Genomic DNA, 22273 nt, shown 5'->3' on the forward strand with positions numbered 1-22273 from the left:
ATCTTCTCCATTTTGCCCTATTTTCTGCATCTCTCCTTGTTAACCCCCTTGCCCGCATTTCTTCTTCCACTATCTTTAGCCAAGTCTTTCTCGACTCATGTAATGCTGTTGTCTCATGTTATAATTGTCATGGTTCTCTTTTTGAGGCAATGTTTTTATGGCCGGATGCCCTTCCTGACGCCAACTGCTGTACATTCTGGGTGAAAATAAATAAATAATTACAACTCCAACAAGAGGATCCTCAAGTTCAAATGAACTGGAGGGATGCTCCAACCCCACCCCTCTTATCTTGCCCCTTTCAAAAGCACCTGGCCCTTATAAATGCACACTATGCCCCCCCCCCCTCGCTTATTCCTCACCTACCCTCTTATAAAATACAATAAAATTTATTTGTTTCAAAACTAACTGGACCCCTCTGCGATCTGCCACTTTGGCTTGCGGCCTCGAAACACTTCAGCGATACGTATCCAGAGGTCATGTAGGAGCAGTGCGAGACAAGTATATGTAGATATTTGAAAAATGTACATATACTTGTCTTTCAAAATTGGCCTCCAAGGCCAGTTGCCAACTGAGCATCGTCCACTGTGCGAACTCCTTTCTGGGCACTTCTCAGCTCCTCACCACGTACAAAGCTTTCATCCGCAGCTCAATGAAACACTGCTCTCTCCTCTGGGCTGGTGCACCTGCCTCACACTCAGCTCAGCTTCATACTGTTGAATCCAAAGCTTTCAGAATCATTGGTATCTCCAGTGATGAAGTCGATTCTCAGGGCGTTTCAATCTCACCGCAGGCAGGTTGTGGTCTTTCTGTCTTCTACCGACTCCTTTCTGGCCTAGCTCCCCTTGCTTTGTCTGTGCTCTGTCCCCCAAATATTCCTGCAGGACACCCAAGATCTGCCAGAAACCCTCTTCTGGTGAAACTACCAAAATCAAGACTCTCTGCTCACCTTCACTCTTTCATTCCTAGTTTTTCCCACCTCTGGAACAAACTCCCACACTCTCTTCAATCCCACTCCTCCCTCCAGGTCTTTAAAACAGCTGTTCACCACCATTTCTTAACTTCCCCCATCCAAAACCTTGATCTTTTCTACCCCCTTTAATCCACTCTAAATCCACCTCTTTCAATCTCCAACTTCTTTCCTGAAATTCCTAGTAGTGTTCCTTTGTTTTATACCGTGTCCCCATCCCTCCTCCCCCCCCCGCCCCCCCCACTCTCCACCCTCTCCGTTCTAGATCTACCGACGTCCCTCGTCTCTACTGTTGTTGTGCTTGTGTGCTTCCCTCTCTTCCCCCCTCTCGTCTCCCACTCCCTTTATTGTACGTTTTATGTGTCCGTGCATGTTTTCCTGTTTAATGTGTTAGCTCTTACACAAGCCTCAATTCTGTATACAAATATATATATTTATACATATATATATTGAAGTAATATATTTGCAACTCGTCATCACCGCACTTTTCTGCACCAAACATAAGCAGACTAGATAGATGCATCTTGATGTGCAATTTTGCAATGATGCAACATGTCGCTTGGAAATGTTGTCATGGCCGACTTGACTCATGTGAAAATATAACAAAGGATACAAGATGGTAGGTAAACTATTCTTACATACAAACACATCTTAACAACACTACTCGTCCCGAGTGCATACCTTGACGGAGTGTGCCTGTCCCAGGCGAAGTGGGTTGGCCAACTTCACCTGAATTTGGGCCAAATGGAAGGAACCGTACACGCCAACCACCTCGAGCTTCCCATCATCCTGCCTGCATGTGCACGCACAAGTTCAATATGAGAAAAAAAGCAGGAAGGATAAAAAGAATAATGTTGCAAGAGGGAACAAAAGCAAACCACCTGACAAATCAAAACTTCAAATCAGCTATCTCCAGAAGCACATAGGAAGAACAGGAAGAGGAAGAACAAGAAGTCTTCTCACGTAGGGCAACCACTTGTAACCCATTTTCAGTGCAGTTACTAACCAGATATACTTGAGAAAGATCAAGATCGAACACAGTTTCTCTTAATCTGAAATATATATTCAACAAAGCTGCAACGGCTCCTCACCTTGCAGGTGGGCAATGGCCATCCTCTGTGCCTTCCCACAAGCGGCAACCACCGCCCCAATAAGCAATGTTCAACACGATGATCCCCTCCAGGGCTGGAAGCTCTACTGGTTGACCATCGAGTTCCAGCTGCAGAACCAAGTGGAATGCAACACGTGCTCACTATTTTGTTCAACAAGATCGGTAAATGCATGTCTGAGAAATGTTTGAGGTTCAATGTCGGGGTTTTTTTTTACAACTAAAATGGCCGTCAGTCTACCAGTCAGCCATCTTTGATCTGATCTTGAAAAAAAAGGCGTGCATATGTAAGCCATCATCCATCATCTGCGTGCCAAGTTTGAACAACTTCAGCAAATGCATTTCCAAGAAATGGTTGAGGACCTGTTCAACATTGGGTTTTTTTGACAATTAAAATGGCCACCAGCCGGACATCTTTTTTTTTTCTTCTTTTTTTTGGATACAGAATCGAGGCTCGTGAAAGAGCTAACATTTATCACACAAACAAATCAAACAGACAAACAAAATATATAAAAAGAGGGAGCGGTAGACAAGATGGGGAGAGAAAGGAAGGCACACAAACACAACATTTGAGAGCAGGGAAATCGGGAGATGTGTGGGAGGGAGAGGGCTTGGGGGGAGGAGGCGTGGGAAGGGGGGGGGGGTGGGAGAAGTATAAAACACAAGGACACCAAGGACTTCCAGGAAAGAAGTTGGTATTTCAAAAAAGTGTATTTGGGGTGAAATTAGCAGGGGTAGAAAAGATCAAGGTTTTGGATGGGGGAAGATAAGAGATGGTGGTGAACAGCTGTTCTAAAGACCTGGAGGGAGGAGTGGGATTGAAGAGAGTGAGGGAGTTTGTTCCAGAGGCGGGAGAAAAGAGGAATGAAGGAGTGAAGGTGAGCAGAGAGTCTTGATTTTGGCAGTTTAACCATAAGAGGGTTGAAGGCAGATCTTGTGCGACTTGTAGGAATATTTGGAGGACAGAGCCCAGAGAGAGATGGGGGGGCAAGGCCGGAGAGGAGTCGGTAGAAGACGGAAAGACCACCAACCTGCCTGCGGTGAGTGAATGAAAGGCCCTTGGAGTCAGCTTCATCGCGGGAGATTCCAATGATTCTGAACGCTTTGGTTTCAACAGCGTGACGACGAGCTAGGTGTGAGGCAGGAGCACCAGCCCAGAGGGGAGAGCAGTATTCCATTGAGCTGCAGATGAAAGCCTTGTGTGTGGTGAGGAGCTCAGGTGTGCCAAGGAAGGACTTCGCACGGCGGAGGATGCCCAGTCGGCGACTGGCTTTGTTGGCCAGATTTGAAATGTGGTTTTCCCAGGAAAGATCATGGCAGATAGTGAGACCCAAAAGCTTGAGTGACAGAAATTCCTGGAGAGGATTATTCAGAAAGTGGATGGATGTTGTCCAGTCGGTCTTTTCGGAGAGACATCGTAAGAGTGTGAGATTTGTCAGGATTGAAAGACATGTTCCACTTGTTTGCCCAGTCTGTGATTTTGTCCAGGTCTGCAGAGAGTGAGGAGGCTGCAGACTGCCGATCTGAGGGATGAGGAATGGAGCGACAGAGAGTAGAGTCATCAGCAAAGAGATAGAGAGGATTTTCAAGAGAGTCGGAGAGATCATTGATGAAGACCAGAAAAAGCACAGGGCCCAGAACACTGCCTTGGGGAACTCCAGCCTGAACAGGAAGAGGAGATGAGAGAAACCCATTCAGGGCCACACGTTGACTACGACTAGAGAGGAAGTCCGCCAGCCATGCGTGGAGATTTCCATGGATACCAAAGGAGGAGAGTTTGGTGAGCAGAGCGGGGTGCCAGACCGTATCGATGGCACATGATATGTCAAGGGAGACAGCTCTAATTTCCTGTTTGGCATTGAGGACCTCCATCCATTGTTGAGAAAGCAGAAGCAGCATGTCCAGAGTAGAGTGACCAGGTCTGAAACCAAATTGATGATCAGAGATCAAGCCATTGGAGAAGAGGAAAGATTTCATATCCGAAGCAATGATGGATTCCATGACTTTGCTGATAATTGGGAGAAGGCTGATTGGTCTGTAGTTGCTAGGATCTGTTTTTGCACATTTTTTGTGCAAAGCGGTGATGTTGGCGGATTTCCAAGCAGATGGCAGATGACCTTGAGCAAAAGAGAGGGTGAAGAGAACAGAGAGAGGGAGTGAAAGAGTGGAAGAACAGGATTTTAGGACCCGTGGGCTGATGCCGTCAGGTCCAGTTGCAGAATCAGAGTCGAGGGTTGACAGAAACTTTTCCACCTTGTCAGGAGGAAAGGACACAGTGTCCAGGAGCAGCTGGGTACGACTGGGTACAGTGGGTACAGAGAGGGATGGGTTTGGGACACAATATTTAGAGGCAAACACAGAGTTGAGGCATTCAGCTTTTTCACGTGCGGAGTCAGCTGTGTAGCCATTTGAGGTGAGGGAGGGGATGGAGGGGGAACAAACACCAGAAACAGATTTGACCAGACACCACCAGGATTTGGAAGAGGGAGACAGATAAGAGAGTTCGCTCTTGAGAACGGAGAGATATTGTTTCCTGGCTCTCCTGAGGGTGGACACACACTTGTTTCGGGCTTTGTGAAAGGAAATGAGATTTCCTTCTGTTGGATTTGCTTTCCAGGAGACGAAGGCAAGTCGTTTCTGGGCAACAGCCTCACCACAAGATTCCGTGTCTTTGATCATCTTTGATCATAACGCGAAACAAAATGATGTGCATATGGACACCATCAGGTATTGTCTTTGCGCCAAGTATTAACAAAATCGGTACATGCATCTCCGAGATATGGTTTCAGACAGACGGACGGATGAGACCCGATCCATAAACCCCTGTTTCAGCCCAAGTCCCCTGTTTCAGCCCCCTGTTTCAGTCTAACGATGTCATTGGTTAAATGGGATACAAATTTGGTTTTGAGAAAACCGAGATCGAAATAAAAAGTGCTTGTTGGCCATAATTGTCACTTGACAGATTTGAGATGTCACCTCCAAATATGTTTGCTGTTTGGCCTTTAAACCAAATAATGTTAAGCATTTTGACATCAAGTGCTCTTATGGTTAAACTGCCAAAATCTAGGCTCTCTGCTCACCTTCACTCTTTCATTCCCCTTTTCTCCCGCCTCTGGAACAAACTCCCCCACTCCCTTCAATCCCACTCCTCCCTCCAGGTCTTTAAAACAGCTGTTCACCACCATCTCTTATCTTCCCCCATCCAAAACCTTGATCTTTTGTACCTCCGCTAATTCACCCCAGATACTTTTTTTGAAATTCCAACTTCTTTCCTGGAAGACCATGCAGTGTCCATATGTTTTATACCTCTCCCACCTCCCCCCAAACCCCCAAACCCTCTCCCTCCCACAGTTCTCTCGATGTCCCTGCTCTCAAATGTTGTGTTTGTGTCCTTCCCCCTCTCTCCCCATCTTGTCTACCGCTCCCCTTATTTTGTGCTTTATGTGTCGGTTTGACTTTTTGTGATTAATGTTGGCTCTTTCACGAACCTCGATCTCGTCTCCAAAAAAAAAAAAAAAAAGTGCCACTCATGTTAAGTGGTAGTAGGTATCCTACCAGCAAGGAGTGTCTGCCACGTAAACCCTTGAATCTATAGAATGTGATTCGTTTTGTTTTCATTCATATGCGAAGAAGGCTGTTCACACAGAGTGTAAACTACATGGTCACTGATTACAGAGCAGGAGATGATACCTAGAATTTGTTCAGGGTGCCGGCAATAGCTCGACTTCCCTCCCTGAAGGAGGCCATAGGATTTTTAATGTTCAACTCTACCGTTCAGTGCCCCCCGCTCCTCGACCATGTGCTCATTGGCTCACCGTTCGGTTTCTACGGTTAAGCACATATTCAGGATTGCCATTCCTGGAGTATCTCTGACCTCCACATGATCACAGGCCCTGCTTTCACCTTCCCCGAGAGGTTAGGCGGATTTGCGGAGTTGTAAACTATTCATAAACACAAACACATAGACAGATTACAAAGAAAAACTATTTAAAGGATTACTAGGATAGGAATGTCAGGAGGACTTTCAAGGAGGCCAGAAAGGAGTGGCCACATTTATTTGGCTTCTGAACACATTTCGACACGTCCTATTATTCTCCACAGAAACCACACACTTATGCTGAATGTTTATTAATGAAGTCCATCTTACTCCCTTTATACCGAATGGCTGTTCCTGCAACACGTATGCATGTATATTATATATTTGATATTATATATATATATATTTATTTTTTTTCTTAAAGACGAAAGCCACTGAATCCATATTCAGATCTTCACCAAAATCGAATCTATTTGTCCTTGTCAGACACCCAACCTCTCCTACAGGTTTCGTCCAAATCCGTCCACAACTTTTTGAGATATCCTGCTATGTATCGTTTTTGGCCCCATCTCCCAATGGTGAAAATTTTTTTTTAAATTCTACTAGCCGGATCCGAATCTTCACCAAAATCTAATCATTTTGTCCTTGCAATCAATCATTTCGTCCTTTCGTCCAATCTAATGCATACGCTACATCTCTGCCAAATTTCGTCCGAATCCGTCCACAACTTTTTGAGATATTTTGTTCACAAACAAAAACAGATAAACAGACAGGGGTGAAAACATAACCTCCATAGACCTTCGGTGGCGGAGGTAACAAGAAGCCCGGCAGTACGAGTTGGGCACGAAGAGGCTATTTGAAACGCTGACTGTAAAGGGGTACTTCAGAGGGGGTGTGACACTCATCCCTCAACCCCGACCCAGTCATCCCAGCCCTTTGAACCCTTAAATTAGAGTTTGCAGACAAACAGATAATACTCGCCAACATAAACTTTCCAACAAGAAAGTCGAACTGGCCATAGATTCCACAGCTGGCTCTTGAAAAGTTAATTAGATCAGAGAAATTGGTCTCACACATTACAGCATAGCATCATGATCTGGAAGGTCATGTGGCTCCAAAAGCCCTCACCTCAACCTTCTTGTGCAAATCCTTGCATTCCTGGACCAGACAGTCCTTGGTTCCGTAGAATAAATACACCGCCTGTGCAAAGTATCACATGCAGACAGCACTTTGAGTACCAATCTTAGCTTCTGGAAAAAAAAAAAAAAAAAAAAAAAAAAAAACTCGACAGCTTGACTGCATCTATTGTCTTTAAGATGGGATTTAGGGAGAGGAAGAGTACTAGTGCAAATGTCTCAATGCGACAGGTCCACAAAATGTGTGTTAGTTTTAACAAGACTAATGTATAATTTTGTCAATATGGTATCCAAGGTGAAGACAGGTATTGAAATAGAGAAAACTTGCCTTGTTGAGCAAGCGGCTGGTGAAAAGCCCTGGGCTCCTCTCGCGGTGCCGATGGAAATTCAACGCCATAAGTGCATCGGGACCCACTGAAAAATAATTATTCATCGAGAGCACCTGCAATGGGCAGCAACACCAGGGAATGGATCAAATCGATTCATACAGATCATGTACATCACACCGAGGGGGTGAGTATACACCCGGGAGGAGCGAAGGGGAGGGAGACACCCGCCAAGACAGAGAAACTGTATGATGGAGATTTCGTTGAGAATACTTAACTTTAGAAATGACATATGAGCTAAATGTGGCCTTTTGCCCATGCGCTGTGTGTGTATTTACATTTTCTGCTTGGCGGGCACTTTTAACCTGTCATTATCAACGTGACATCTACGATTCAAAAAGTCTTTTAAATATAATTTTTAGCATTTAGACGAAAAAATGGAAATTTCAAAATGGTTAACCTGAAGGAGCTGTGGCTCCCACGTCGATCGAAAGAATGGACGCGACAAAAAGCTTGAATTCATCTGAGCTGCTTTATTCGAATCAAACACTCAGGCACTCTGGGAAAAACGTTTTACGGTCAGCAATATATATCTATTCCGCCAGAGGGTTTGCCCAGGCCTGGCGCCAGGGGGCGTGGCCCCGCGTCCCGGCTGCGGCCTGGCAAGTTGAGGGCGAGCCTGCCCGGGCGTCCCGACCGAGGCCTGGCAAGTCGAGCGCGGGCCTGCCCGGGCGTCCTGGACGAGCCCGGCCTGGTGATCGCTCCGCGTCCTTGATAGGTGCAAGGCGATTGTGTAACCCCAGCGGCAGCCGCTACACACGTCCCCCCAGAATCGACTTGCACCGGCAGGGTCAACTTGAGGGGGGTCCTGATGACCCGGCCGAAGCGACCCCTGGCGGGTCGTGGGAGGGGGTCCGGTGAGGTGGTGGGCGGTCGAGTGGGGGGCACCGTGGACGGGGGGCGGCCTCGCCGCGGCGGGAGGGCCACCCGTGGTGGGTGGTCGACGTCCACGTGCGCCGGCTTGAGGCGGTCCACTGCAATCCGGTCCGACCTGCCGCCGATGTCGATGACGAACGACTTGTCGTCCCGTCGCAGCACCCGGAAGGGCCCGTCGTACGGCGGCTGGAGTGGCCGCCGATGTGCGTCGTGACGCACAAAAACATACTCCGCGGTGCGGAGTGCTGGGGGGACGTAGGACTGGGGGTCACCGTGGTGGGATGTCGGCACGGGGGCAAACCGTCGGGCGGCCTCCTGGAGGTCCGAGCGCTGGCGAGCTGCGGACCAGGGGCTGGTAGCGTCGGGCACGAATTCGCCCGGGACGCGTAGCACCTGGCCATAGACCAGCTCGGCGGTGGATGCCTGGAGGTCCTCCTTGGGGGCCGTGCGAAGGCCCAAAAGGACCCACGGCAGCCGGTCGGCCCAACCGCCGTCTTGAAGGCCGGCCATGAGCGCGGCCTTCATGGAGCGGTGGAATCGCTCGCACAACCCGTTTGCTTGGGGGTGGTAGGCCGTAGTACGGTGGAGCTTGACCCCCAGGTTGCGGGCGACCGCGCCCCACAGCTCGGAGGTGAACTGTGGTCCGCGGTCTGACGAGATGTCCGCCGGTGCGCCGAAGCGGGCGACCCAGGTGGCGATGAAGGCCTGCGCCACGTCGGCGGTGGTGGTGGAGACGAGGGGAACGGCCTCCGGCCACCTGGTGGTCCTGTCCACCATGGTGAGCAGGTGTGTGAACCCTCGTGATGGGGGAAGGGGGCCCACCAGATCCACGTTGACGTGGTCGAAACGTCGTTCGGGCACGGTGAAAGGTGCCAGCGGGGCCTGGGTGTGTCGGTGGACCTTGGCCCGTTGGCAGGCGGTGCAGGCGCTGGTCCAATCGCGGACGTCCCGACGAAGGCCGTGCCAGACGAAACGCGCCGACACCAGCTTCTGGGAAGCTTTCCGGCCCGGGTGGGAAAGGCCGTGGAGGGAGGCGAAGATGCGGCGTTGCCAGGTGACGGGCACGATGGGGCGAGGCCGGCCTTGGGAGACGTCGCAGAGCAGGACAGTGTCCGCGCAGGGGATGTCGGCCAGGCGGAGGCCCGTGTCCGCCGCCCGGAGGGCTTGCACCGTGGTGTCGGTGGTTTGGTCCGCCGCCATAAGCGCAAAATCCACGCCCAGGTGGACCGCGTTCGCGCTGGCCCGGGAAAGACAGTCGGCCACGGCATTGTTTTTGCCGGCGACGTGCCGGATGTCCGTGGTAAACTCCGACACGGCGGAGAGGTGGCGCTGTTGGCGGGCCGACCATGGCTCCGTGACCTTGGCCATGGCGTAAACCAACGGCTTGTGGTCGACGAACGCCGTGAAAGGTCGGCCCTCCAGGAGGTGGCGGAAATGGCGGACGGCCAGGTGTAGACCGAGGAGCTCCCGGTCAAACGTGCTGTATTTGAGCTCGTTCGGCCGGAGCTGCCGGCTGAAAAAAGCGAGTGGCTGCCAAACCCCGTTCACCCATTGCTCATGTACGGCGCCCACCGCGTAGTCGGAGGCATCCGTGGTGAGGGCGATGGGAGCGTTGAGCACCGGGTGAGCGAGCAGTGTTGCGTCGGCGAGGGCCCGCTTTGAGCTTTGGAAGGCCGCATCCATTGCTGCGGACCAGGCGATGTCGTGCTTGGCCGGCTTGCCCCGGAGGGCTTCGTAGAGGGGCCGCATGAGTTGAGCAGCGCGGGGCACGAAGCGGTGATAAAAATTCACCATTCCCAGGAATTCCTGCAGGGCCTTTATGGTGCGGGGACGCGGGAAAGTGGTGATGGCCTCGACCTTGGTTGGCAGCGGCACAGCCCCGTTCTTGGTGATGTGGTGGCCCAAAAAATCAACGGCCGTCGTGCCGAAGTGGCATTTGGCCGGGTTGACGATGAGGCCGTGCTCGCTGAGGCGCCCGAACAGTGTTCGGAGGTGGAGGAGGTGCTCGGCCCGGGACGTGCTGGCGACGAGGATGTCGTCCAGGTAAACGAAAAGGAACGGCAGGTCACGCAGCACGCCGTCCATCAAGCGCTGGAACGCCTGAGCCGCGTTCTTGAGACCAAACGGCATCCGCAAGAACTCGAATAAGCCGAACGGCGTGATGACTGCCGTTTTAGGGACGTCGGCCGCCCTGACAGGTACCTGGTGATATCCCCGTATGAGATCAATTTTCGAAAAAATGACCCGTCCCGCCAGACGGGCGGAGAAGTCTTGGATATGCGGGATCGGGTACCTGTCGGGTGTTGTAGCGTCATTAAGACGGCGGTAGTCGCCACACGGGCGCCATCCACCCCCCGGCTTTGGCACGATGTGCAGTGGCGAGGCCCACGCGCTATCGGAGCGCCGCACGATGCCGAGGTGCTCCAACGCGTCGAATTCGGCCTTCGCAACGGCAAGCTTGGCTGGGTCGAGGCGGCGGGCCCTGGCGTAGACCGGCGGGCCCGTGGTTGGTATGTGGTGCTCGATCCCATGCCGTACTGCGACGGCCGAAAACGTCGGCCGCGTGAGGGCCGGGAACTCCGCGAGCAGGCGAGCAAACTCGTTCGCCGCCGGGACGGTGCATGCCAGCTCGGTCGGCGCGGAGCTGCTTAATGTGCATACCAGGGAGCTGAAGGTTTCAGCGTTGATTAAACGACGCCGTTGGACGTCCACCAGCAGTCCGTGTGCGCAGAGGAAGTCGGCGCCTAGCAGAGCCATGGGCACGTTGGCGGTTACAAACGTCCAAGCAAAGCGTTGGCCGCCGAAGCAGAGGGTGACGTTGCGCGGGCCGAAGGTGCGGATAGTCGATCCGTTGGCCGCAACCAAGGAGGGGCCGCAAACCGCGGATTGCCTGTCCTGGTCAGAGGCGGGCATGACGCTCAGTTGGGCGCCGGTGTCGCACAGGAAGCGCCGTCCGGACGCTTTGTCCGTGATGAACAGTAAGTTGCCCGTGTGACTGTGGCCGGCGCTCATGGCAGGTAATGAACGCCGGCCTGGCCGTTTCCCGACCCGCCGAAGGTGCACGGGGGTCGGCATGTCCGGGCCTTCTGTCCGAACCTGGCATGATAGGAACACCACGCTTGGTCGGGTGGAGGCTTCGGACGTCGTGCTGGACGTGGTCGGCTCGGTATAGCGGCCGCCAATTGCGTCGGCAGTTCGGCCGTCGAACGCGCCGGGTGCTCGGGCGCCATGGATGGTGCATCAGGCGGCGGCGGGTCCCATGTCGCCGCTGCGATGCGCTGTCCCGCGGCGGAGATTTTGTCGGCTTCTCTGGCAAGGGCCCGGGGATCTGTGATCGTCGTGCTTGCCAGGGCGAGGCGTACCGGGTTAGGCAGCTGACGGAGGAACAGCTCCCGGAACAGGAATGCCGGAGAGTGCTCGCCGAGCAGCGAAAGCATGTAGTCCATTCGCTCGGAAGGGCGCGTGTCGCCGAGCTCGGGCAAATCGAGCAGGCGCCGTGCGCGTTCCGCCGCTGGGAGGGCGAAAGCATCGAGTAGAAGCTTCTTAATCGCGCCGTATTTGTCAGCAGCCGGCGGGTGCTCGAGGAGGCTCAAGGCGCGGGCCGCGGTGGCGGAACCAAGCGCCGCCACAACATGGTGGAAGCGGGTGTCGTCCGCGGTGATGCCTCGCAGGGCGAACTGAGAGTCCGCCTGAGCGAACCAAACAGCCGCGTGAGCCTCCCAGAAGGTAGGCAGTTTAAGCGTCACTGCCGTGTCCATGTCGGTAGGTCACCAATGAAGGAGCTGTGGCTCCCACGTCGATCGAAAGAATGGACGCGACAAAAAGCTTGAATTCATCTGAGCTGCTTTATTCGAATCAAACACTCAGGCACTCTGGGAAAAACGTTTTACGGTCAGCAATATATATCTATTCCGCCAGGGGGTTTGCCCAGGCCTGGCGCCAGGGGGCGTGGCCCCGCGTCCCGGCTGCGGCCTGGCAAGTTGAGGGCGAGCCTGCCCGGGCGTCCCGACCGAGGCCTGGCAAGTCGAGCGCGGGCCTGCCCGGGCGTCCTGGACGAGCCCGGCCTGGTGATCGCTCCGCGTCCTTGATAGGTGCAAGGCGATTGTGTAACCCCAGCGGCAGCCGCTACAAACCACACATATTCTGTTCCCGAATGCAAATCAGACTCATGAGAAATATCTACGAACCGTCAGCCTTTCACAGGCCAACATCGTTGGTAGTTTTTGCAATATGGATGGCAACATGTCAACTTTTTGGACAAGTTGATCAGGAACTTCCACTGTGTTGTTGTGCAGAGGCACGCCCCTTTCTCACAGGTACACTTACAAGTATTTTTGGCTTCTTTAAAAAGTTTATTTTAGTCATTACCTCCACCACCAAAGGTGGATGGAGGTTATGTTTTCACACCTGTCTGTCTGTTTGTTACTTGCCGGAATATATTCCGGCAAGTATGTTGGTTGGTTGCTTTCTCTGTCTGTCTTTGTTTGTCTGTTTGTCTGTTTGTGCGCAGTACTCCGTCTACATCGTTGCACATAGCATCGCCATACTTTACGCACATATTTGTCTTGCCCTGGAATAGACTGTGCCCAATTTTTAATTCTCTAGGCCCAAGGTCAAGCTCAAGGTCACCCAAAACGTGAAAATCGTGACCGTGTAGCGGTTACCGCTGGATGCACACAATCGCCTTGCACTGGCCAGAACACGGCCAGACGCGCCTCTCCCGGGCATGCCCGGACTCACTGTTCCCGGGCACGCCCGAACCTCCCGGGCACGCCCGGTCTCGTCTTTCCCGGGCATGCCCGCTCTCGCCTTTCCAGGGCTCGCCCAGAGCGTCCGGGCATGCCCGCTATCGCCTTTTCAGGGCTCGCCCAGAGCGTCCGGGCATGCCCGCTATCGCCTTTCCAGGGCTCGCCCAGAGCGTCCGGGCATGCCCGCTATCGCCTTTCCAGGGCTCGCCCAGAGCGCCCGGGCACGCCCAGCCTCGACTTGCCAGGCCGCAGCCAAACACGCCCGGGCAGGTCCAGACTCGCCTTTCCAAGGCTCGCCCTTGACACCCGGGCATGCCCAGTATAGCTTTTGACGGGCAAACTTCCCGACATAAATGTGTATATATATTGCTGCCCGATAAACGGGCTTGTGAGAATACCTGAGCTGTTTTGTTTCAATAAAGCAACTCGGACGAATTCCGTCTTTGGTCACGTCAATTCTTTCGACTCGCGTTGGAGCGCAGTTCCTTCATTGGTGACCTACCGACATGGATACGGCAGTGACGCTTAAACTGCCTACCTTCTGGGAGGCTCACGCGGCTGTTTAGTTCACTCAGGCGGACTCTCAGTTCGCCCTGCGAGGCATCACCGCGGACGACACCCGCTTCCACCATGTTGTGGCGGCGCTCGGTTCCGCCACCGCGGCCCGCGCCTTGAGCCTCCTCGAGCACCCGCCGGCTGCTGACAAATACGACGTGCTGAAGACACTCCTCCTCGATGCTTTCGCCCTCTCACCGGCAGCACGCGCACGGCGCCTGCTCGCTCTGCCCGAGCTCGGCGACACGCGCCCGTCCGAGCGCATGGACTATATGCTCTCGTTGCTCGGTGAGCACTCTCCGGATTTTCTGTTCCGCGAGCTGTTCCTTCGCCAGCTGCCTCACCCGGTACGCCTCGCCCTGGCTGGCACGTTGATCACGGATTCCCGCACCCTCGCCAGGGAAGCTGATAAGATCTCCTCGGCGGGCCAGCACATCGGCGCGGTTACCTGGAGCCCGCCGCCGTCCGAGGCGACGCCCACGACACCCGAGCACCCTGCGCGGTTGGAGGCCGAACTGCCGGTGCAACTGGCGGCCGCCACGCCGCACCGCCCGCTTCCGACACGACGGCCGGGGCCTCCACCTGACCGGGCGTGGTGTTATTACCACGCCAGGTTCGGACACAAGGCTCGGATGTGCCGGCCCCCGTACACTTTCTGCAGGTCGGGAAACGGTCGGGCCGGCGTTCATTCCCAGCCATGAGCGCCGGCCACTCGGGCAACTTGCTGTTTATTCGGGACAAAGCGTCTGGGCGGCATTTCCTGTGTGACACCGGCGCCCAACTGAGCGTCATACCCGCCTCCGAGCAGGACAGGCGGGACGCCGTTTGCGGCCCCTCTTTGGTCGCTGCTAATGGCTCGGCCATACGCACTTTCGGCCCACGCGTCGTCACCCTCTGCTTCGGCAGCCAGCGTTTTCAATGGACTTTTGTGACCGCCTGCGTCCCCATGGCTTTGCTGGGCGCCGACTTCCTCTGCGCGCACGGGCTGCTGGTCGACGTCAAACGTCGTCGCCTTGTCAACGCCGAGACCTTCAGCTCCCTGGCGTGCACGATGAGCAGCTCCGCGCCGACCAAACTGGCGTGCGCCCTCCTGGCAGCGAACGAGTTCGCTCGCCTGCTCGCGGAATTCCCGGCCCTCACGCGGCCGACGTTTTCGGCCGTCGCGGTGCGGCACGGGATCGAGCACCACATACCCACTACGGGCCCGCCGGTCTACGCCAGGGCCCGCCGCCTCGACCCGGCCAAGCTCGCCGTGGCGAAGGCCGAGTTCGACGGGTTGGAGCACCTCGGCATCGTGCGGCGCTCCGATAGCGCGTGGGCCTCGCCACTGCACATCATGCCAAAGCCGGGGGGTGGATGGCGCCCGTGTGGCGACTACCGCCGTCTCAACGACGCTACCACCCCCGACAGGTACCCGATCCCGCATATTCAGGACTTTTCCGCCCGTTTGGCGGGACGGGTCATCTTTTCGAAAATTGACCTGATACGGGGCTACCACCAGGTACCTGTCCGGGCGGCCGACGTCCCGAAGACGGCCGTCATCACGCCATTCAGCCTGTTCGAATTTTTGCGGATGCCATTTGGCCTCAAGAACGCGGCCCAGGCGTTCCAGCGCTTGGACGGCGTGCTGCGCGACCTGCCGTTTCTTTTCGTCTATCTGGACGATATCCTCGTCGCCAGCACGTCCCGCGCCGAGCACCTCCTCCACCTCCGAACACTGTTCGGTCGCCTCAGCGAGCACGGCTTAATTGTCAACCCGGTCAAATGCCACTTCGGCGCGACGACCGTTGACTTTTTGGGCCACCGCATCACCAAGACCAGGGCCGTGCCGCTGCCGACCAAGGTCGAGGCCATCACCACGTTCCCGCGTCCCCGTTCCATCAAGGCCCTCCAAGAGTTCCTCGGCATGGTGAATTTTTATCACCGATTCGTGCCCCGCGCTGCTCAGCTCATGCGGCCCCTTTACGAGGCCCTCCGGGGCAAGCCGGCCAAGCATGACATTGTTTGGTCCGCGGCCATGGACGCGGCCTTCGCCAGCGCCAAACGGGCCCTCGCCGAAGCAACGCTGCTGGCTCACCCGGTGCTCAACGCGCCCATCGCCCTCACTACGGACGCCTCCAACTACGTGGTGGGCGCCGTCCATGAGCAATGGGTGGACGGGGTTTGGCAGCCACTCGCTTTTTTCAGCCGGCAACTCTGGCCGAACGAGTTAAACTACAGCACGTTCGACCGCGAGCTGCTCAGGCTATTCCTGGCCGTTCGCCATTTCCGACACCTCCTGGAGGGCCGCCCGTTCACGGCTTTCGTCGACCACAAGCCGTTGGTCTACGCAATGGCTAAAGTCACGGAGCCGTGGTCGGCCCGCCAGCAGCGCCACCTCTCCGCCGTGTCGGAGTTCACCACGGACATCCGGCACGTCGCCGGCAAAGACAACGCCGTGGCCGACTGTCTTTCTCGGGCCAGCGCGAACGCGGTCCACCTCGGCGTGGACTTCGCGCTCATGGCGGCCGACCAGACCACCGACGCCTCGGTGCAGGCACTCCGTGCGGCGGACACGGGCCTCCGCCTGGCCGACATTCCCTTCGCGGGCACCGTCCTGCTCTGCGACGTCTCCCAGGGCCAGCCTCACCCCATCGTGCCCGTTTCCTGGCAGCGCCGCATCTTCGCCTCCATCCACGGCCTTTCTCACCCGGGCCGGAAAGCTTCTCAGAAGCTGGTGTCGGCGCGTTTCGTCTGGCACGGCCTTCGACGAAACATCCGCAACTGGGCCAACGCCTGCACGGCCTGCCAGCGGGTCAAGGTCCACCGCCACACCCAGGCCCCACTGGCACCTTTCGCCGTGCCTGAACGGCGTTTCGACCACGTCCACGTGGACCTGGTGGGTCCCCTGCCCCCCTCGCGGGGGTTCACCCACCTGCTCACCATGGTGGACAGGACCACCAGGTGGCCGGAGGCCGTGCCCCTCGCCTCCACCACCACCGCCGACGTGGCGCAGGTGTTCATCGCCACCTGGGTCGCGCGCTTCGGCGCACCAGCGGACATCTCGTCCGACCGCGGCCCACAGTTCATGTCTGAGCTTTGGGGCACGGTCGCCCGTTCGTTGGGGGTCAGGCTGCACCGCACCACGGCCTACCACCCCCAAGCCAACGGGTTGTGCGAGCGGTTTCACCGCTCCATGAAGGCCGCACTCATGGCCGGCCTTCAGGACGACGGTTGGGCCGACCAGCTGCCGTGGGTCCTTTTGGGCCTTTGCACAGCCCCCAAGGAAGACCTCCAGGCATCCGCCGCCGAGCTCGTCTACGGCCAGCCGCTCCGCGTCCCGGGCGAATTCGTGCCCGACGCTACCAGTCCCTGGTCCGCCGCTCGCCAGCGCTCGGACCTCCAGGAGGCCGCCCGACGATTTGCCCCCGTGCCGACGTCCCGCCACGGTGGCCCCCAGTCCTACATCCCCCCGGCGCTTCGCACAGCGGAGTACGTCTTTGTGCGTCATGACGTGCACTGGGGGCCACTCCGGCCGCCGTACGACGGGCCCTTCCGGGTCCTGCGACGGGGCGACAAGTCTTTCATCGTCGACTTCGGCGGCCGGCCGGACCGGATTTCTGTGGACCGCCTCAAACCGGCGCACATGGACGTCGACCGACCACCACGGTTGGCCCTTCCTCCGCGGCGAGGCCGCCACCCGTCCACAGTTCCCCCCGCTCGACCACCCACCACCACGTCGGACCCCTCCCCACGACCCTCCAGGGGTCGCTTCGGCCGGGTCATCCGGACCCCCCTTAAATTGACCCTGCCGGTGCAGGTCGATTCTGGAGGGGCGTGTGTAGCGGTTACCGCTGGATGCACACAATCGCCTTGCACCGGCCAGAACACGGCCAGACGCGCCTCTCCCGGGCATGCCCGGACTCACTGTTCCCGGGCACGCCCGAACCTCCCGGGCACGCCCGGTCTCGTCTTTCCCGGGCATGCCCGCTCTCGCCTTTCCAGGGCTCGCCCAGAGCATCCGGGCATGCCCGCTATCGCCTTTTCAGGGCTCGCCCAGAGCGTCCGGGCATGCCCGCTATCGCCTTTCCAGGGCTCGCCCAGAGCGTACGGGCATGCCCGCTATCGCCTTTCCAGGGCTCGTCCAGAGCGCCCGGGCACGCCCAGCCTCGACTTGCCAGGCCGCAGCCAAACACGCCCGGGCAGGTCCAGACTCGCCTTTCCAAGGCTCGCCCTTGACACCCGGGCATGCCCGGTATAGCTTTTGCCGGGCAAACTTCCCGACATAAATGTGTATATATATTGCTGCCCGATAAACGGGCTTGTGAGAATACCTGAGCTGTTTTGTTTCAATAAAGCAACTCGGACGAATTCCGTCTTTGGTCGCGTCAATTCTTTCGACTCGCGTTGGAGCGCAGTTCCTTCAACCGCAGCATAAAGCCGGGGGCGAGGCGGAGTGATACAGCGGAAGGATTCCACGGTTTAAATGAAGCCGCGATGAGGTTAAATAACTATTTATGTTTTTGAAATATACATGAGATTAATACTATGACAGGTAATACCATTCCATCTTCCCACCACCAAATCTGTTTGTATTCCCTGACTTTGTATAGTTACCCAGTTGTCTTGACTCTGTCATACAAACCATCGCAATGCTATCATATAATTTTTTACTTCCTAACTCATGTATTAGCTGATTACTAATTGTTTTACCACATACCGCATTAGATTCACCAAGGGGGTAATAGTCTTCTTTACGGGACCAAATAAAATCTTGTAGGTCTTCCAAGTTTATTGAAAAGAACCAATTATACCCTAAATCAGGCATATCATACCCCCATTTATCAATTACCATATTAACAATATCCCCCTCTTTATAAAGTTTAATTGTAAGTGGTACGTTAAATTTAACACGAAAAGGTGTATGGTCTGGAGAACCAGGTGTTGTGGCAGTAAATTCTACTTGTTTATCAAAACGCGCTGTTTCCTCTTGGGATATATATTGTAATATATCACCTAATCTAACCAAGTCGTTGTTACCCGTGGGACTCGGATAATTGATTAATTTATAACTATTTTTCATATTAAGATTTTTAGTTATATCATATTTCTGACGTTCAACATGTGCCTTTGTATAATAATTTGATAAATCAACAGTCGTCTCTTGAGATCCCTTAAAGATAGAACCGTCTTTTCCAACGTAGGTCATTTTACTTAAGATTTAAAATAATATCATAAAAATTTCCATTATTGTTGAGGTGAAATAATACGTATAAACATAATTGACCACAACATTTAAAATTTACTTCTTGGATTTGAAGCGTTTGACAAACACTCTTCCCCTTCGGTATGAAGTTAATTACTTCAAGAGGTGGTGGAAGTCCATAGCTATCAAAATAGTATTTATCCCCACCATTATAAATGCAAGTCAAATGAGTACCATTCCCACTATTATCTTCTAAATTCATCATAATATTCTTTGTATTTTTAGGCAACTTTGGTAATTCATCCCTCATACAAATACTTACGTTATCGAGTTTTAGCTGTTTACAATATTTACCGAGTTCTATATTTGACATTGTATTCTATCCAAAATGATTAAACCACTCCTCCATTTTATTTTTGAAAATAAATTTCCTTTTTATTTAGGAGAAAGATATAATCCATTACCTCTTTTAGTTAGTTTTACACCTGCCTGTGCGAAAGAAGAAAACATATCTCCAACTAACGATCTCGCCCTATTAGGAAGACTTTCAAGCCTTTCAGCAAAATCTACTATTACCCCACTTCCACTAACTTCTTTCTCCAACGCCTTGTTATGTCTTTCCAATTCTTTTTGGGTTGCTAGTTGAGCTTTCCTTTCGTTAGCGGCTTTTACCGCTGCTGAAATACCACCCGTCGCCGCCCCCGCTGCATCGACAGCACCGGCAATTAAGGGGATTAGGGCTAGAAGTGGGAGAAATCCTCCGTTTATTTCCTTGAGTGAATATTTCTTCAACATAGGTTTTGACATTTTTAAACTAAGTGAACCGGCACTATTTAGTTTTTCCTCCTGCACTTTTGTGAGCAAAACACTAATTCTCATATCACCCTTTCTTTGAATTGTACGAACATTAACCGTGCAAGGTTTTTGAAGTTGAATGCAAGATGATAACTTATTGTGATTTGCTTGATTAATATATACGTCAGTTGTTACTTTACTCATTTTATTTAGAAAAGATTTTTTCTATTTATTACTTATGTGATATTAGTCATAACACCATTATTCATATTAATCTGTAGTTCTGTTTCTTCCAAGAGCAAACAATATGCATCAAGTTCGACACCTTCCTCCCTTTCAATGTATAGGGAAGTATCTACTCTATTAGACCTTATTGTTTCCTTTTGAGCACTCAGGTCAATCACATAGATTGTATATAGACTTTAAAACACATTCATATCCAAAATGGGATCCATATTACCATTGCTTTCACACACCTTTTGGTAAGACTTGTAGGCTTCGGCATAATCATTATTTTCCCAATTAATTTCCAATCTATCTCGAGGGTAAAATGTACCATCTAGAGAAACCCGAAGTTGTTTTACCTTAGCATTATCACACAACGCGTTATTCTTATCAGTAGCACTATTTCCATCAGGTTTCTTAAAAATGAGCCACAGGTACCGAGGTTTTCCTTCGAGAACACCCAAATTCCACATGTAAGTGGTTTGGGCAAGTTTAATGTGTTGACATCTTCTTTTAAGATATGATACATTTAACGGGGCCTTTGAGTTAAGTCTTCTATTCAACATCTCTTCCGTTTTAAGACTAGGAGTATATTCACTGATATACCAACACATATCATTAATAACAAATTTATTATCATCGGCTAGAGCGTTAGCACCCCCAAAAAACAATCTATTTTCGTTAACATCCCTGTGTAGTTGAAACCTAATTTTAAGGCCATATAGAACTTTATCATAATCACAAAATCCAAATATACCTTTAAGGGGCACAGCTATGGTAAAACTATTCTCTTGTTTTCCGTTATCGTTATACATTAACTTCCTTTGCTGAAAACCGAGGTCATCGGTTGTTCCCTTTGTTATATTGGGGATAAAACCTTTGGTGGCTCCCTTACCCCATCTATCGCAATGCGAATATAATGTGAATTTCATCATTTCAGATGTAGCAGAGACATAATCAACTGCTTCCACTTCTTGCATTCCAATACACAAACGAATATTATCAAACATTTTCCAGAAGAAATCATTTACGAGTGTCATGTTTGTGGCAGCTGCATTCTTAGTGAATTAAAATTTACATAACAAGAAACTATCGGCTAGGTTCAAGTAAGTTTGTTAATTATTTATCTCAAAACTTTTTGTTCCAGTTGTATTCCAATCTGTTCCTGTTACAGCATTTACCTTATAATAATCTTCTTTTTTAGTTGTTTGAGATAATAGTATCATCCAAATCATATATATTGTCAATCGCCTCCATTCTTTATATATTAACAATAAAAAATATAATAAATAAAATTATATTTACATGTGATACTAATAAAATATTTAAAACTTTTGAAAACCCGACCCAAGTATTTCAATTATTCTTCATCGTTCTTGTGGAGTTAGTTCAGTTTTACCTTTTTTTATTTCTTTGATTGCTTATAATTTATGAGACTCCTTTTGAGCGTCTTTTATACTCTCTACAGCACCCGCTACATTTCCCACGACAGAAGCGGTTGAACCAATTAGGTCTTTATGTTTAAGAATAGTTGAACCGATACCCATTAGTGTATCAATTATCCCATCTCCTTTAATTCTAAATTGATCTCCTTCACCACGTTCTCTCATAGGCTTATAGTATCCTCTCCCAAGAAACATACCTTCCCCCTTATAGTATGGTGAAAGATAAATACCTTGGCCCTTATAGTACGGTGAAAGATACATACCTTCCCCAATCCCATTCCCAGCTGTTTTACTAACACCTTTCATATCTTTAGTAGTAATAATTTTATATTTTCTTAACTCATATTTTCGTACAATAACCATCGTGTTTTTATTCTAAGTAGAATAAAAACTTTTAACATTTTAGTTTTAATTTTTTCAATTTATCCGCTTTGATTTTTCGTTCCAATCGTGAATAATTAGTGTGTGGTGACCAAAACAATTTTTCAAAACATAATTGATCTTTCATCGAAAATTTTGATGGAATTAAAAATTCTCCGCTCGACGTAAACATAACCTCCCCTCTTTCCCGAGTAAATACAAGACCTATTTCTCCAAACGCTAACTCTTGGTAAGTTTTCTTTTTATTTTGATCACTTGTGTTAAAACTACATACGAGAAAAAACAGTTGGATGTTCATTTATTAATTAGTTTATATTTATTATATAATTTTTCCAATTATTTGTTGAAGAACTTCACGTAGCTGATCTACAGTTGATTGCTGAACAACTTCATGTAGGTGAATTCTGATGTATGTAATTTCACCATTGAAAGAAACCATACGGTGATCCTGATCGGTTATCTTAAAATTTACTTTAGAAATGGTTTTTCCTGAGATGGGTAAATAGGAGAAATTCTTTGGTTCCATGTTGAATTTATAACCTATTGGGGTTGAATAAGCGCTGAGTGAAAATATTGTATTTGTTTTTACTCCATTGTCATAAGCACCATCAACCAAATCACAGTTAATCAACACCGAATTTATACCTGA

General features: G+C 51.8%; 1 protein-coding gene across 4 annotated transcripts in view; it reads right to left on the reverse strand.

The window, feature by feature from the left end:
• The window catches only part of LOC137426956 (uncharacterized), a 145790-nt gene that overhangs the window by 5903 nt on the left and 117614 nt on the right, over window positions 1-22273 (reverse strand). For all 4 annotated transcript variants that reach the window (XM_068116018.2, XM_078778825.1, XM_078778822.1 and 1 more), the window contains 4 exons: window positions 7357-7470; window positions 7021-7092; window positions 2059-2186; window positions 1649-1760 (listed from right to left, as the gene is read on the reverse strand). In XM_068116018.2, the coding sequence (XP_067972119.2) occupies window positions 1649-1760; window positions 2059-2186; window positions 7021-7092; window positions 7357-7470 (426 nt within the window). The remainder of the gene's footprint in view (window positions 1-1648; window positions 1761-2058; window positions 2187-7020; window positions 7093-7356; window positions 7471-22273) is intronic.

Source organism: Myxine glutinosa, chromosome 5 (genome assembly GCF_964187855.1).
Source record: "Myxine glutinosa chromosome 5, kmMyxGlut1.1, whole genome shotgun sequence".
Lineage (NCBI taxonomy): Eukaryota > Metazoa > Chordata > Myxini > Myxiniformes > Myxinidae > Myxine > Myxine glutinosa.